We start from the raw sequence: 15,549 nt of genomic DNA, 5'->3' as shown, positions 1-15,549 counted from the left end.
TATTTACCTTGGAGTTGTTTATATTTCTCCTAAATACTCTAACGGCAATGTAAACGACATTGAAGACATATATTCAATTCTGCTAAGTGATATTGTGAAATATAGTAAGTATGGTGATGTAATCATACAAGGTGACTTCAATGCGTACACCAATACCCAACCTGATTTTGTTATGTTTGATTTTGAACACACAAATTCTGATGATGTTCTATATCAACCAGATAGAATTATGTCAAGAAATAATCTTGACCACAAACATATTAACAATAGTGGCAAATGCCTTTTGAACCTTTGTAAGGAATCTGGTTTACGAATTTTAAACGGTAGAACAACAGGTGACCTAACTGGTCAGCCAACTTGTATAACATATAACGGCTGTAGTCTTGTTGATTATTGTCTTGTATCTAAGGATATTCTGAATTCAGTAGGCTACTTTGAAGTTTTAGATTTTACATCCTTCTCAGACCATCGGCCTATATGTTGTGCAATATTTGACAGTTTTTGCTCAGAACCTTGCTCTGATAGATTAAATAATTTACAACCTATTCCCGGAAAATTTCTGTGGAACAATGATGCAATAGAATCATACACTAATAATATTCAAAGCAGTTTATTTCAGTAAACTGTCTGCTTTATGCTGATGATATTGTTATTTTATCAGAGAGCAAAAGTGGTTTACAAACTAGTTTAGATATTCTTTACAACTATTGTTCAAATTGGAAATTACAAGTCAATGTTGATAAATCTAAAATCATGGTTTTTAACTCAAATAGTAAACATCAAAGCATCAATTTCACTTTCAATGGAAATACTATGCAAGTTGTATCAAAATACTGTTATTTGGGTATTGTATTGAAAAGTAATGGGAAGTTTAATTTAGCAACATCTGTGCTTGTTGAAAAGGCCAGAAAAGCATATTTTAAAATGAAAAAAATAATTGGTATTGATAATCCATGTAAGCTCTTAGAAAAACTTTTTGATTCTATTGTACTTCCTGTACTTCTTTATTGTTGTGAAATATGGGGAGTGGATCTCTCATTGAAAGATATTTCAGTTATCGAAAAATTTCATGTAAAATTTCTTAAAGATATACTTGGATTACATTGCAAAGCATCTAATGCTGGTTGTTTGGCAGAATTAAACAGGTTACCACTTTGGTCTAAAATCTCATTCTCAAGCATTAAATATTGGAATCAATTGATAACATCTAATTCTTTGGCATTTAAATTATATCAGGGAACGATCAATTCCAATTCCTGGACTAAGAAAATTTATGGCATCCTAGACAATTTGGGATTCTCAAACATTAGTAATTATAAAAGCACAATCCAACACTTTTTACCAAACATAAAGCAAAGAATCATTGACCAATGTATCCAAGAGCAATCATCAAAAATTTTTAGTTCAGAAAAACTTTCATTTTTTCAAAAATTATATATGAGAAAAAGAAGTCCTTATGTTGATATACTCAGGAAAAGATCTGAGAGATCCTCTATTAGTAGAATAAGATTAAGTGCACATAAACTTGCAATAGAAAGTGGTAGATATAATGCCACAATTAGGAATGAAAGATATTGTAATGCTTGTAAAACTGGTGCAATTGAAGATGAAACTCATTTTCTTTTTCAATGTAAAGCCTATTCTCATCTTAGGAACAGCTATTTTAGTAATTTTTATAAGATAAGTAAAATAAATATTGCCAATAACTTGGACAAAGAAAGATACATTTTACATGTATGTTTAAATAGTGAAATACATACTATTTTAAATATTACTGTTAAATTCATTAATGACTGCTTTGAACACAGATGTCAATTAGTCTAAGGAAATGTTAAACTGATCTATATAGATCAGTAAAAATATATATACTGTACATGCAACTATTGTAAACATACAATGATGTTCTTATATATTCATTGGGCCTTTGCCAATTATTGTAATTGTGTTTGTGCCAATAAAATATTTGTATTTGTATTTGTATTTGTATTTTTTTAATTCACATAGATTTGTTAACAGAATCGATGATATGTTTATTATGTTATAACAGTAATTCCTACAAAATGTCATTATAAGAAATGTTTTAATATTAATACATCAATTTTATGGAGTTGGAGAAAAACACATGATGTATCATACAGTGGTTTCATGGAAAAGTATATGACGTCTCACCTTTATGACGTCATAATATACAGACAGAGCAATTGCGATTATATAAATAATAATAATTATATAATAATAAGTGGGAAATAACAATGGTTACAATGAATGCAAATATATCGCTAAAAATGGTTGTCTATCTCTGTGGCACAATCGGTTTAGCTTTGGTCTACCAATCCACAGATTCCAAGTTCGATTACCGCAGGACTTTTTTTTTTCATGAAGAGAGGGGAAAAAATAAAAATATTTATGGCCATTTAATTGTCTAACACATGCTAAAAATCCACATCTTTAAGTAAGTAATAGATATATCGCAGTTGAACTCCAATAAATCGGAAAAATAATACCATTTGTAATAAAAATTTAATGATAATACACGTATAATATATTCAAGTAACAAAGAAATTGATACAGCATTTGGCAAGCATAAAAACTCTTTTTTACAACTTTTAAAATGCAAAATTCGAATATCCCATATTGCATCAACAGATTTTGTCTATCTCTGAGCGTCCTGAGCTTAAATAAAAAAACATAAACGACTGGTACAGAATTGCGTAGAGTGTGCCAAAAAACGCACATATTCACTCAATCTTCCGCTATATAGGAAGCTGACCATGGAAATATTGACGAATATTGAGTAATAAGAGGAACGGCAGTTCTTCAAGTTAGCTCATGATTACATAGGAAATTCGGAACAATTTTCATTGATTTTTGAAGCGGCAGGATTTGATGAAGTCGTCAAAGGATAGTTTGCCGTCGCCATCTCTGTCCGCCTTCTTCATAACATCGTCCATGTCGATTTCAAGAAGCCTCATTTTGCATTCTTCAAGTGTCGTCTGCAACTCTTCCCGCGTGACGTAGCCATCTTTGTTTCTGTCAAATTTTCTGAAGATGTCCAACATTTCAGCCTCCCTGTGTACATAAATATCAAGGGTGAAATTAGATAGTGAATATCAAGAAACACATAAAATGGGAGAAAAAACAGATCTTTTGAGATAAAAGTTTTTCTTCCACGCTATCTGTAGTTTTCAGCCAAGATGCTTTGGCAAAAGTAAAAGTCACCAATGATTTTATATTGCTCATTTTCTTTTTCCAATGAAAAAATTATCTGCATTTCTCATGAACTTTTTGTTTAATGAAAGGTAGAAATGAGGACAACTAAACACCATTCAAATTTTTCAATCATCGTTATGATATTTCATTCTCAAGAAAAAGAGAAAACGCGATTTTTTCAAGAGGCATTCTTTCCCATGGGGGTCGGTAATTAATTTAAAATCTACCGGAAGTGACCACCCCATCCCACCCCCGAAAAGGACGTTTGTGGTCAAAAGGAGGATATAGAAACGATTGATGTTGATCTACCTTTAAACAACGCAAGTAAACAACGACCTAAATGTCTCCCGATAACGTAGCATGGCGAGGGAAATCATGTCTCATTAAAATACGAATATAGGCGTGGCTCTAGAACCGCGTACATTGAGACCATGTAAGGGTAATAAGTATAAAACCGCAATTACAGGTTTCTTGGTCTTTTGACCTGCACCACCTTAGCAAACAAAGGTTTAATTTACAGAGAAAAATGGACCCCTTGCTTTCAATCTAAAGATAAAGACTGCTAGCCGATTTCCCAAGTTTTTCGTACATTTTTGTTGTACACATATCAGGTAACGGGTTCTGCTGTTATTAGCGCTCTCATTGTGACCTATACGAAATGAAATAATGTTGATAAGAAACTCACGTTCTTGATTTGGCGTCCTTCTTTGCCATTTCGTTCATGTATTCTTCGAGTGTCACCTCGCAGTCCATATTGGCATCGAGGTCTACAAACATAGTCTAAAATGGAAAGGAAAATCTATTGTATTGATATTTTCTTAAATTATTTTAAAAACTCAGAAACGTTTTTATTGCATATCCGTATATACTAGTAGCTATGGTAATATGTTGGTAATTTGAATTGATGGCTTCCAAGAAACAAGATTTATCGTGCTATTGCTTTGCTGATGTTGAAATGATTACTTCAACAATATACATTGTAAATTTTAGTAAAATATAACTGGCTTATGCCTTAAAAATTAGAAGATAGAAAATGCTTATGCAATTTCACTGCAATTAGACATTATACTAACATCGCCTTTTTGTTCATCATATACATGTATGTATGTTGTAAAAGAAAAGTGTTTAAAATGTAGATGAGATTTTTAATACCACAGCTTGGTATTTTACGAAAGTGTAACAGCATATATTTCATGATTTAGCACATTTTTTATCTACCAAAAAAAACCCTTCCAACTTTGACTCGTGTGGGCGGAGTGTTATGATTTCAATGTGACACACAATCTTTACATGGATTTAATAACACGCTCCCTGCTGCCCCCCCCCCCCCCCCCCCCCTCTTGAAAGCGACCCCTCGCGGGGACACATAAAATATTACGTGTAGGGTACGATAGGCTGATTTATTGCATGTCAAACAAAAATTGACGGGACTTTATCCCCGCTAATGCCATTCGAAGTGTATCGACCATAGGGGAAAATTTTTACATTCTACCCAAGATATTGGAGAATGCTATGTCCCCATAGCCTATCCGATAGCAAATCTGTATAAGGCAAAACTTGGGAATTTTGCATTAACTTCCATGGAATCATGTACGATCGATTTATAGTTCATGATATTAGGATGGCTTTTTCAGCAACAATTGAGATTTGCAATTCTGAGAATTGGCCAGTTCATGAGTTGGAAAAGATGGAATGCGATAAAATGAAACGAATATACGTGTATATTTAATATGTAGTTGCATGTTGGATTCCCCTCTATTTGACCTTGTACAGAGTTTTCTCGGTCCGTTCAACTTTCATCTGTGCATATCAATTTTAACTGCATGCTCTTGGTTACTTTTAATTTTATCATATCATATAAATTTTCTTTTAAGAGATGTGAGGAATTCTATTGTTTCGCCTTAAAAGCATTTTCTCGGAAAAAAGGAATATCAATTAACGGTGTCGAGCTTTCTTTTAAATTCATTCAGTCCATATCTGTCAATGGCATACATACTTGTCCTTGTAAATATGAGAGAGAGAGAGAGAGAGAGAGAGAGAGAGAGAGAGAGAGAGAGAGAGAGAGAGAGAGAAAGAGAGAGAGAGAGAGACAGACAGACAGACAGACAGACAGACAGACAGACAGACAGAGGACCGGACGGACGGAAACAGACAGACAGACAGACAGACGGAGAGAGAGGACCGGACACAAATGACAAAGTAGAATTAAGAGCTTGTTTCAAAATATACCGTATTAAGTATAAAATGAATGTATAAGGCGTGTCAAGCTTATCATCTTTCTTACAGTGAAATAACGATATTACAGCGCTACAAAGAACACATGCTGTGGAAACCTCATAAAACCTTAGTAATATACCCACAAGGCGTGGGCTTCAGACACCAATCTGGGTCAAGAGCGGACCGTTAACGGTTTTGTTTATTAGGTGATTATCAGTTGAAATACTTCAGAGCTATTGAAAAGTACACCAACGCCCCTTTTAAAGACATAATAAATTTTACTCTTAGATTGTAGAAGAGTTTTTGAACTTTAAAGGTTACATTTTCTTTACTACATTTTAATATGTGGTAAATTATCCATAGTTGCAAGCTAGGTGCATGGGATAGCTCTCTCTCTCTCTCTCTCTCTCTCTCTCTCTCTCTCTCTCTCTCTCTCTCTCTCTCTCTGTCTCGTGCAAGTGAAGGGGGTGGAAGGGGGTTGCTGCCTTTTAATTCCTTGTACACTACTCAGTAAATGAAGGGTGAACCTTGTGTATATGATATAAGCCTACAGAACCCCTCCCTCTTTCTTGTTACATGTTGTACCCATTTCATCCTACCAATAATTAACAACGATAGCTTTACTTACATTGTATTTCGGCCCTCAGCATTTATGGAACATAATCATCCATGCATAATGACTTTTTAAGAAAGCTCTAACAGTAACTGTGTATCTCCAATATCAGAAACACTTTCATGTAGATTGCTTTTAGCATGTTTGAACAAAGAGACACGGGCACAACTTTATTTCCATTTTATATTCTTGAGTCACTTGAATTTAACGCTGCATTCCAAACAAAGAACAATTTAGGAGTAAATTATTGCTTTCTCCCCCAAAGGAAAATTTTTGTATAGCGTTTATTCACTATTTTTCTTGACCTTATGCCCGAGTCATGGTTGAAATTTTTACACAAACACCCAGTTGCTATGAACCACAAAGGATCATTGGGATAGTAGAACTTTTTCACGTGGCCTCATAAAAACTTCTTTGAACAATGTGCAGATTTCAACTCGAATTTCCTCCGTTCGTACACGTTGTCTATGGAGCTCGCTATGCGAGCGGCGCTTCGCTGTTAAACTGTTGAAATATCTACATGTATTTGTTATTGTTGCATATGTGGTCAAACCTTTAAAAAATATTGGATATCATGCATACACTAAAAAAGAGTGAGGGCACATGTCTACAACGGTTATAGAGCGTACAAAAAAAACAACAAAATCGATGTCACAGAGAAAAATAATTAAAACACAGGTAACAGCAAGGAACAGAATGACAAATAGGAGGATGGGTGGTCAACAAATTACCCCTGTAGATCTACCTTAAAATTGTCTTTGAGTTGTAGAGATGATTTCTATCAACAAATTACCCCTGTAGATCCACCTTAAAATTGTCTTTGAATTGTAGAGATGATTTCTATCAACAAATTACCCCTGTAGATCTACCTTAAAATTGTCTTTGAATTGTAGAGATGATTTCTATCAACAAATTACCCCTGTAGATCTACCTTAAAATTGTCTTTGAATTGTAGAGATGATTTCTATCATCATTTACTATTACTGAATAATGAAAAAAATTCACATTATCTTTGCTTTGAAAAAAATATATTTATAAAATTATACACATGTAATGTTTAATATATATTTATTTAAAAGAACTCTTCTTCTTAAAGAGATTAATATGGTCTGTAAAATAGTCAAGACCATCAAGCCCCCTTAAACGATAGGTGCATCTTTTAACGACGCAGAATTGTATTGTATTCTATAAATCTACATAAAACGGGTGGGATTTCATTATATCACATTTATACACATAGATTACCATCTCGTATACACATTGTCATACCAGGATGTTAAACTTTATACGCAGTGCTTGGTTGTTGTTTTTTTATCCGAAAGAATTTCTGAAATTTAAGCACGTAAAACACACTTGCATTTTTGTATTACATTGTTCATGTATCATTTTCGTGGCGAATTTCATGAGTAGAATTTTTTTTATTGTTCTTTTCGCGTCTTATCGTGTTAAAAAGTTGATACCTCTAATTTACATCAATTTTATATTCTATTTCCCTTGTATCTTCAAAAGAATAAAAAAAAACCACAAAAATCTGAATTTGTCGGGCGAGAAACTTATCAGATATAAATCCTTGTGTAAGTTGTTCGGTGTCATATAGCCTATACAATGAAGGATCCCGCGTGTACAATGTACCATGTTTTTAAAGAAAACAAAACCAGAAAAGAACGCAATTCTGGTTTGTGGGGCACTTTCCTTTTTTATCTACAGTTCTACGCCATTATTTTTCTTTACAAATTGATCCTTTTTGTGGTAGAATTTTCTCCTATTGTACATGTGAACCTTTGATCCATATTTCTGTCTATTGTCATACGGCACTATATCAATGATCTCAAAATTATGGCATAATTCAATAACGCCAAATGTTGTTAGACAAAATATATCCCATAGGGAAAACGAACCTATATTCATAGATCATAAAGAGAAAAAATTCACAGGAGAGAGAGAGAGAGAGAGAGAGAGAGAGAGAGAGAGAGAGAGAGAGAGAATGTCAATCGAGACATACTGGAATGTCACTGTGTATGTATTGATTTTGTTGATAACAATGGCTTTTAAATTATTGATCATTTTTCGCTCACGTATCCTGATCTTGGCCCTGGGCATCTTGTACGTTTCGATTTTCTTTTCGAGGGGAGGATAAGAAATAGTACTTTTAGGACTCTTATTCCAAAGCGAACCGACTCTTTAATGGTAATCCGTATTAGACGCTTGAAGTTTTTTATATAGCGATTAGTATCGTTTGTTTTTTAATTGGATTTTAATACTCATGCCAAACAATTGGCTGCAAAGTTTAAATCAGGATTTAAAATCTTTCTCTTTTTTATATATGACGGAAGGAATTTATAATGAAGTCTATACTCAATTGATATACAAACTGACTTATTGAAAAGAGGGTAGATTTAAATCGGCGACCTGCTGTCAAGACAAAATCACCAAATGTAGCGATATCAACACAGAGTCAATACGGGGAGCTTTAATTCACGAACAGTTTATCGGAGGGGGAGGGGGTAGAGAAATATAGAAATATGATCAAAACATTTTCATTATTACCGCTATTTCCGAGTCCTTTCCCGAGAATCCTTGCTTCCGCACAGCCTGCGCGAACTGATAAATTGTCAAAAATCCTAAATTGTAAATGTCTGCCTTTTTGAAGAATTTATAATGCACTTCTTTTTTCTCTTTCGGGAAACTCGTGTATCTGTCAAGCAACTTCTTCTCTTCCTCCGCGGTATACAGCGGCTTCCTGTCTGCAAGGCTCTGCTTGTCCAATTCTTTGATATTCTGTTCAATTCTCTCTGCGATACTCCTAACTTTGCTGTCCCTAAATACGGCCGAATTGTCCGAAGAGGAGGAGGAGGGGGAGCTTCCATTGACCAGGGCCCGTTTCACCGGGGTATCTTTTTCACCGTTCACCTGCGGCTTGTTGTTTTCTTTTTGCTCATCCATCATATCTGAAATCCGATTACCGACTGATAGCTGGAAAGTGTACCTCTGCATTTTTATACCCAGGCAGATTCCCCCGACCCGGTCAGATATTTACGATGTTTGTTTTGGTAGAGTGTCGACTTGGGTCACGTGACGACTCTGGACATGTACAATCATATTGTCATTTTTTAAATACCCCCGTGAGACTCTCTATAGATCTGATCAGTTCGAAATCAATCGACAGCTAGAGAGGCATTTAAAACCTCTATGCAGCGAATTCCACAAAGATGGAGCGACGAATTATTTAAATAACAACGTTCAACAACAGTTTTTTTTTTATTTAAAGTGCATAACGAAATCCCCCCCCCCAAAAAAAAAATCGAAGATCTAAAAGACGCTGAGTTGGTAATTTCTGCAGCAGCATTATCAACATTGGGACAGAGATTCCACATCAATTCTCTCAAAGGGTTATAATGGTTATAACTTATTGATTGATTTACTTTGGCTCGGTTAAAGAGGGGGAAATGTCTTAACTACTTAACGACTTGTCCTGGAAAAAAGTGAATGGCAATAAGTGTAAGACATAAGATATGATCAAGGACTGAAGGACATTTTCAAGGGGGAAAATAAGGAAGTTAGATATTATTTTTAAGGTTTAAACTAAAAGGTGTAAAATGTACAAGCTTGAATGTATTGGAACATAAATACGTAATATCCATCACGAATTTATCCGAAAAAGGGGTTCTCTGACCAGAGTTGGCCTAATTGGCAATAATGTCATGTACTACTTTCCAATCTTAAGTTATAAATCATTTGTCATGTAATAATTCTTAACTTTAGATTGAAATTAGTAAAGAATAATACGATAAAGCGAATTCAGCATTGACAAGATACAGTGTGAATGGTTTTTTTCGCTCCTCATTATAATACTAGTATTTAGGTCATTTAAAATAAGCGCATGGAAAATGACCACTTAATTCGTATGTATTGCTTTTCTGCATCGATGGAAAGTGCAGATACATGTGTTACATTAAAAGTTTAAAATTTATCAATTTTAACTTATCGTTACATGTACGAGATAAAACAGTATTTCCACAACTTCAAGTGTAGTATACATCAAGCATATTTATGGTTAGAAGCATTTGATATCACATGTAATTGTAACGGAATTCGAAACCTAATTGTTAACTATGGAACGCCGTAAAGAACTGCTTTAAGTGGATACAATTGATATTCATGTGTACGATGATAATACCTCCCTAAACATTTTAAGATGATGCTTCATTGCATGCTGACACTTCTTTATTAGAACCATTTTAATAAGACCTTGGACTTTCGGTTGGGCGTAGCTATCTATTTCTTGCATCAAAACAAGTTAAAAATGACGGGATTTCAAGCGAATGATACACCGATTGCGTAGTCTTATCTCAAAAGCCAGACAAATCTTGTTGATTTCACAGAGCTTTGAGTGGCCAGCAATGAAAAAGACAGGCCTACATTTGTACGTCACATTGCTGTTTGACACAACTACCCAAAGTCCAAGCTCTTGTTAAAACGGTTCTATATATAGGATGAGACTTCCCCAGTACATGCTTACATATTTAAGGAATAAGGAATCATTCTTTGAGTATCATGAGGTTTTATTGAATTTCAACCACACCCCGACGGAAATTATCACCTCATAATATTCAAAGAATGATTCCTCGTTACTTATAATTATTATATTATCTCCAATCTGTACACTTTAATACAACATTATTTTAAAACCACTATTTCTTAAGTAGCACATGCTGTGTGTTACTTCGCGGCGCAGCCAATACCGTTTTTTTTTTTTCGGTTATGCTATATAAGACACGCCCATTTTGTGTCAACCATGTTTTATGAAGTTATTTGGTTTTATGGTTCAAAATTGATTCGCAATGTTATCGCAGACAATTAAAACAGTTGAAAATGTAAATCTTTTAACATTATGCATAAGGATGCTACGGATTTGGTAACAAAGTACTATACGTATTAAATCAGTGCATGTACACGACCTCAATGTGGAATGGTTTTTATATCGGTAAAATGTCATAAGATTAAAAATTGAGCAAGTACCTTTGATAGATTTAGTTTATAAATAGCATAATTTCCTCATAAACATGCTGAATTAGGTTAAAAAAAACTCAATGATAACTTAAGTCGACTAGTTTACGTGCAGAAAACTTGTACAATCATTTTTATCAGAGTTATCTTTCTTAACGTAATTCAAGATGACGTTAGTTTTGGAAGAATTTTATTCATAATATATACATACATCATGATACATGTGAGTATATACAGTGAATATGAATACAACAGCAGGCAAAGTAGCCTTTATTAATTCTTGCCATTATAAAGATCTAGGTTCATATACAAATGAATAACAATAGTATATTGTTCTTCGTTGCTTAGAATGAATCTAGGTTTATATACATATGTTTTTAACTACGTGTTTAAAAGAAACAATCAAAAATTTAAAAAATGTAGTTTTTCATTTCAATCAAACCCATTTATTATTTCTTTTAATTGCATTGCAATGAGGGCAACATTCTTCAAAATCGGATGAAGCGCAATGTAGTTCTAGATACACGTGCAAACTTTGAACATGTAGGTTAATATATTTTCATGATCAAGATAACAAAATTACATCACAACATTTAAACACATTTAGTGATATTTTTGGTATTCAAGCAATACAGAAAATAAAACCGAGTTTGGCACGGATAACGACTCCCAGGCATTCAGTGTATTGCATAGCCCATGCTTCGTATAATTCAATAAACAATGATCGTTTTTAAAAAATTATCCTGGGCCTGCAGACGGTATTGTTCTGTATATTTCCTGTATTACGTAAGGTGCACTTACATTGTAATACACGTAAAGTTAATGCAGTCTGCTGGGGTATACACATATTAAACCGTGCTAATTTTATGAACAAACATTTTTATGCGCGAAGCCAGAATTTTTTTTTTCGGGGGGGGGGGGGGTATTTAAGTTTGCCAGGGGGTCCGAGGCATATTTTCGGTAATTTCAAATCAAAGAAATTTTGAACCAACCCCCTCCCCCTTCCAGGTCCGCGCATACATTTCATATAACAAATATTGATACAATACTTGTATGATAAAAAGAGAGGCAGTTGTTTTAAGTTTGCTCATATTTACATCTGCAAGCCAGAACAATGTCAATGACTTTTTAAGCCGCATGATTTGATGAAGTCGTCAAATGATAGCTTCCCGTCGCCATCTTTGTCTGCCTTTTTCATAACTTCATCCATATCAATCTCAAGCTGTCTCATATTGCGCTCTTCAAGTGTCGTCTGCAACTCTTCGCGCGTGACGTAGCCATCTTTGTTCCTGTCAAACTTTCTAAAGATGTCCAACCAGTCAGCTTCCCTATCAAATATCAATGTGTAACATGTACTAGGTGTTCCAGACATTACTTAGAACTGCTGTTACATTAAAATATATGGTTTCTAATTAGAGAAATGATAACAAAACTCTCTCTCTCTCTCTCTCTCTCTCTCTCTCATATGTATTAAAAGAGGGCTTATATTAAAGATTGCTCGGTAAGGTACCAGATGTCAATTTGGGAGTCATTTGCAACTATTAATTTTTTCTAAATCCTTTTTTTTTTATATATATATAAGAAAACGTCTAAAAGATTAATGAGTGTTTATGATATGATTACAACTTACGTTAAGAATCTGAAGTCTCTCTTCCCCATCTCGTCCATATATTCCTCTAAGGTCACCTCGCAATCCCTATTGGCATCAAGGTCAAGAAACATTGTCTGCAATACAAAGACAGTTAATTCTTTTTATTCCCAAATATTTTCTAAAGCCATATAAGTGTGTCTCTCAATGTCAGTGGGTATATTCAGAAACATAGTTAAACATTACTTCGATAATTACCGGAAGTGCTCATCTCATGGTGTTTTTTTTTTCAACTAACGATATTTACACATATTTTGCCGAATTGTACATGTCATCTTGTCCCCAAGCAAAATTACCTCATCACCCCCCCCCCCCCAAAAAAAAATAAATATTTTTTAGCTACGAACAGAACAAGCATTTTAAGTACATGTATATTGCATAAGCAATAGATGTCCCCTATCTGCACCCCAATTGTTTAACATTTCTTCTTCACATGGTTATCAATCTTAAATAAAAAACCTAAACTTGATTTGTAGTTTCTCATTATGAACTTCACACAACAAGTTCCAAATCAATTCAACAACACATATTTAAGTTACCAACAGCAACAAAAGAGTTTATTATACTTTCATGTTAAATACTGAAATCTGATTGGTTTAGACGCATTTGATAATTCGTTCTATTACCCTCAGCGTTAATAACACACTTGGCAACGGGTAACACAACGAATTGTTACATGCGCGTAAATTATGCGCGAACGGTTCGCTATAGAATTTTTAAAATTAAGACATTCAGTATAATACTAGTGCCTGCATGTTTGGGAGGGTAAGAGTTGAAATTGACACCCCTCGAAAACCATTGTCAACCTCCACTTCGCGTCGTTTGACAATAGTTTTCTCGGGGAGTCAATTTCAACTCTTACCCTCCCAAACAGGCACTATTTATATAATAGCCCCCTCCGGTTTCGTAGGTTGGGAACTCAATTCCGATTAGCTGTGCATGCCATTCTGTGGATCAACGGGATTGCCGGAGATTAAAAATTCCTCCGATACACTCAATTTACGGCGCAGAATAGCTTGTGTGAGTTTGGGCAGACTAACCTAATTTTCTAATACATATATTATGAGCACAAATATTCAGTACCAAAAATTTGTGCTGCAGTTATTAAATTAGAAATGCATTTTTGAACAACTTCGTATTCTAATTACATAATCGTTTTGTTAGTCCGATGAAAGGAAAATCTTTATTAAAAACACGATGGCTAACAATTACGTAATATTGTAAACGTATATGCTGCATGAATTAGCACAGTTTTGATTCAGGAAAATTTAAAATGTGCTAATTTTACAGACGAAGAGTATTTTTAAAGACGTGTTAAACGAACATTCTGACTCGGTTTTACATCTAATAGCATTATGCCTACAGTATACGCATGTTGCTTTCATATTTTTTAAGAGGCTGGGTGGTAAACACGTTAGATATCAGATCTACCTTAAAATGTTCATTTATCAAACTCTTCCTCTCAAGGAGATAAAAAAAATTGCCACGACTATTGATCCCTCTTAAAAACTACAGCTCATTATGCGCGGATCTAGAATGGTCTAGAACAGGGTAGCCCGGGGAAAAAATGATGTAATGTTTGTTTGCTAAAGTCAATATAAAAGTGGTTAAAGTGTCTATATAATATTCTACCAAATTAAAGCCAAAAATAAGTTCATGTGTTTTTATGGATTTAAATTTTTTTCGATTGTTTGAAGAGAAAGTGATTTATAACAAAGTATGCATGGTGTGTGATATATACGTAATAAGAAATTTAGATTTTAACATGGAATCAATGTTGAAAATATTCCTTTTCCATTACCGTTATTTCTGAGTCCTTTCCCGAGAATCCTTGCTTGCGCACAGCTGCAGCAAACTGACTAATTGTCAAAAATCCCAAATTCTGCGTGTCTGCTTTTTTAAAGAATTTATAAATCACGTCCTCTTGCAATTGTTTATTTTCTTCTTTCGTGTCTTTAAAATTTGTTAAACTTGCTTTTCTGTCTGGTTTTTCCTCTTTCTTTGCGGTGTACATATCACCTTCTTTTTCATTTTCTTCGTTCGTGTCTTTCGCCGAATTTGCGATTCTACCGGATAGTCCGGAATCCTCTTCAGTACATGTAATAACATCTTCTTTTTCGTTATCTTTGTTTTCGGTTTCTTCTTCCGTGTCCTTCTCTAAATTTGCGATTCTGTCGGCCTCCTCTGCTGTGATCAAATCTCCTGTTTCGTCGAATACGAAACCGGCTTCCTTTGCGGTGATCGGATCTCCTATAATTTTGTCTTCTTGTTTTTCATTTTCTTGTTTCGTTTCTTTCGTAAAATTTGTGATTCTGCCTTCCCCCGGGATAAACGTATCATCTTCTTTTGTGTCTTCTTCTTTTTCGTCTTCTTCCTTTTCATCTACTGCATCATCATTTCCTTCTGTCGTTTCTTTCGGGAAAAGTGTGTTTCTGTTAGATAAACCTAGATCCTTCACCGGGCTCTTCTTGTCCAATCCTCTATCGTTCTCTTCAAATCTTTGGGCGATACTTTTTACGTTGACCTTTAAAGGGGCCGAATCGTCCGAGGTCCCATTGCCCTGGGTCTGTATCACCAGGGTATCATTTTCGTCGTTCACCTGTGGCTTGTCTTCATCCATTGTATAACTAAATGCAAACTGGAAGGTATTTACTTCTGCATGCCTTTATATACCAAGCAAGGAGATCCTCGATTCGGTCAAACATTTTTATCTACGTTTGTTTGAAAGGACATTTAAATCCACAAAAACGCAGTAAACAAATGAAATATGAATTAACAAATTGCTTCCTGTTACATATTTTTTTCATGACAATGTGGGTATTTATTAACTCCCACGTTAAATAAAATGATTTGT

At 34.4% G+C, this 15,549-nt stretch overlaps 3 protein-coding genes across 3 annotated transcripts; 1 reads left to right on the top strand and 2 right to left on the bottom strand.

Annotated features, from left to right (window-relative positions):
* The first annotated feature begins 450 nt into the window (after positions 1 to 450).
* On the top strand, positions 451 to 2,357 carry LOC128163558 (uncharacterized). The gene has a single exon (XM_052827186.1). It carries the CDS (start codon positions 754 to 756, stop codon positions 1,822 to 1,824), a length of 1,071 nt encoding a protein of 356 aa, XP_052683146.1. The 5' UTR covers positions 451 to 753; the 3' UTR covers positions 1,825 to 2,357.
* Positions 2,358 to 2,501: 144 nt separating this feature from the next.
* On the bottom strand, positions 2,502 to 9,107 carry LOC128163559 (neo-calmodulin-like). The gene is made up of 3 exons (XM_052827187.1): positions 8,588 to 9,107; positions 3,896 to 3,990; positions 2,502 to 3,069 (listed from the first exon to the last, which is right to left on the bottom strand). The coding sequence occupies exons 1-3, from the start codon at positions 9,032 to 9,034 to the stop codon at positions 2,859 to 2,861; spliced, it is 753 nt and encodes a 250-aa protein (XP_052683147.1). The 5' UTR covers positions 9,035 to 9,107; the 3' UTR covers positions 2,502 to 2,858.
* A 2,112-nt stretch (positions 9,108 to 11,219) lies between these two features.
* On the bottom strand, positions 11,220 to 15,401 carry LOC128163557 (calumenin-like). Its single transcript, XM_052827185.1, has 3 exons — positions 14,497 to 15,401; positions 12,678 to 12,772; positions 11,220 to 12,375 (listed from the first exon to the last, which is right to left on the bottom strand). Exons 1-3 carry the CDS (start codon positions 15,313 to 15,315, stop codon positions 12,165 to 12,167), a joined length of 1,125 nt encoding a protein of 374 aa, XP_052683145.1. The 5' UTR covers positions 15,316 to 15,401; the 3' UTR covers positions 11,220 to 12,164.
* Between the last annotated feature and the right edge of the window lie 148 nt (positions 15,402 to 15,549).

This window comes from Crassostrea angulata, chromosome 9, assembly GCF_025612915.1.
Source record: "Crassostrea angulata isolate pt1a10 chromosome 9, ASM2561291v2, whole genome shotgun sequence".
In the NCBI taxonomy this organism is placed as follows: Eukaryota; Metazoa; Mollusca; class Bivalvia; order Ostreida; family Ostreidae; genus Magallana; species Magallana angulata.
The sequence above is the reverse complement of the archived record's forward strand: the minus strand, read 5'-3'. Positions and strand labels throughout refer to the sequence as shown.

Coding starts and splice junctions, on each gene's coding strand:
- LOC128163558 (XM_052827186.1), top strand. CDS start 754: ATGGTTTTTAACTCAAATAGTAAACATCAAAGCATCAATTTCACTTTC.
- LOC128163559 (XM_052827187.1), bottom strand. CDS start 9,034: ATGCAGAGGTACACTTTCCAGCTATCAGTCGGTAATCGGATTTCAGAT. Junction 3,991..8,587: donor GAAAGGACTCGGAAATAGCG/GTAATAATGAAA, acceptor TTTCCATTTTAG/ACTATGTTTGTAGACCTCGA. Junction 3,070..3,895: donor AAGGACGCCAAATCAAGAAC/GTGAGTTTCTTA, acceptor TTATGTACACAG/GGAGGCTGAAATGTTGGACA.
- LOC128163557 (XM_052827185.1), bottom strand. CDS start 15,315: ATGGATGAAGACAAGCCACAGGTGAACGACGAAAATGATACCCTGGTG. Junction 12,773..14,496: donor GAAAGGACTCAGAAATAACG/GTAATGGAAAAG, acceptor TTTGTATTGCAG/ACAATGTTTCTTGACCTTGA. Junction 12,376..12,677: donor AGAGACTTCAGATTCTTAAC/GTAAGTTGTAAT, acceptor GATATTTGATAG/GGAAGCTGACTGGTTGGACA.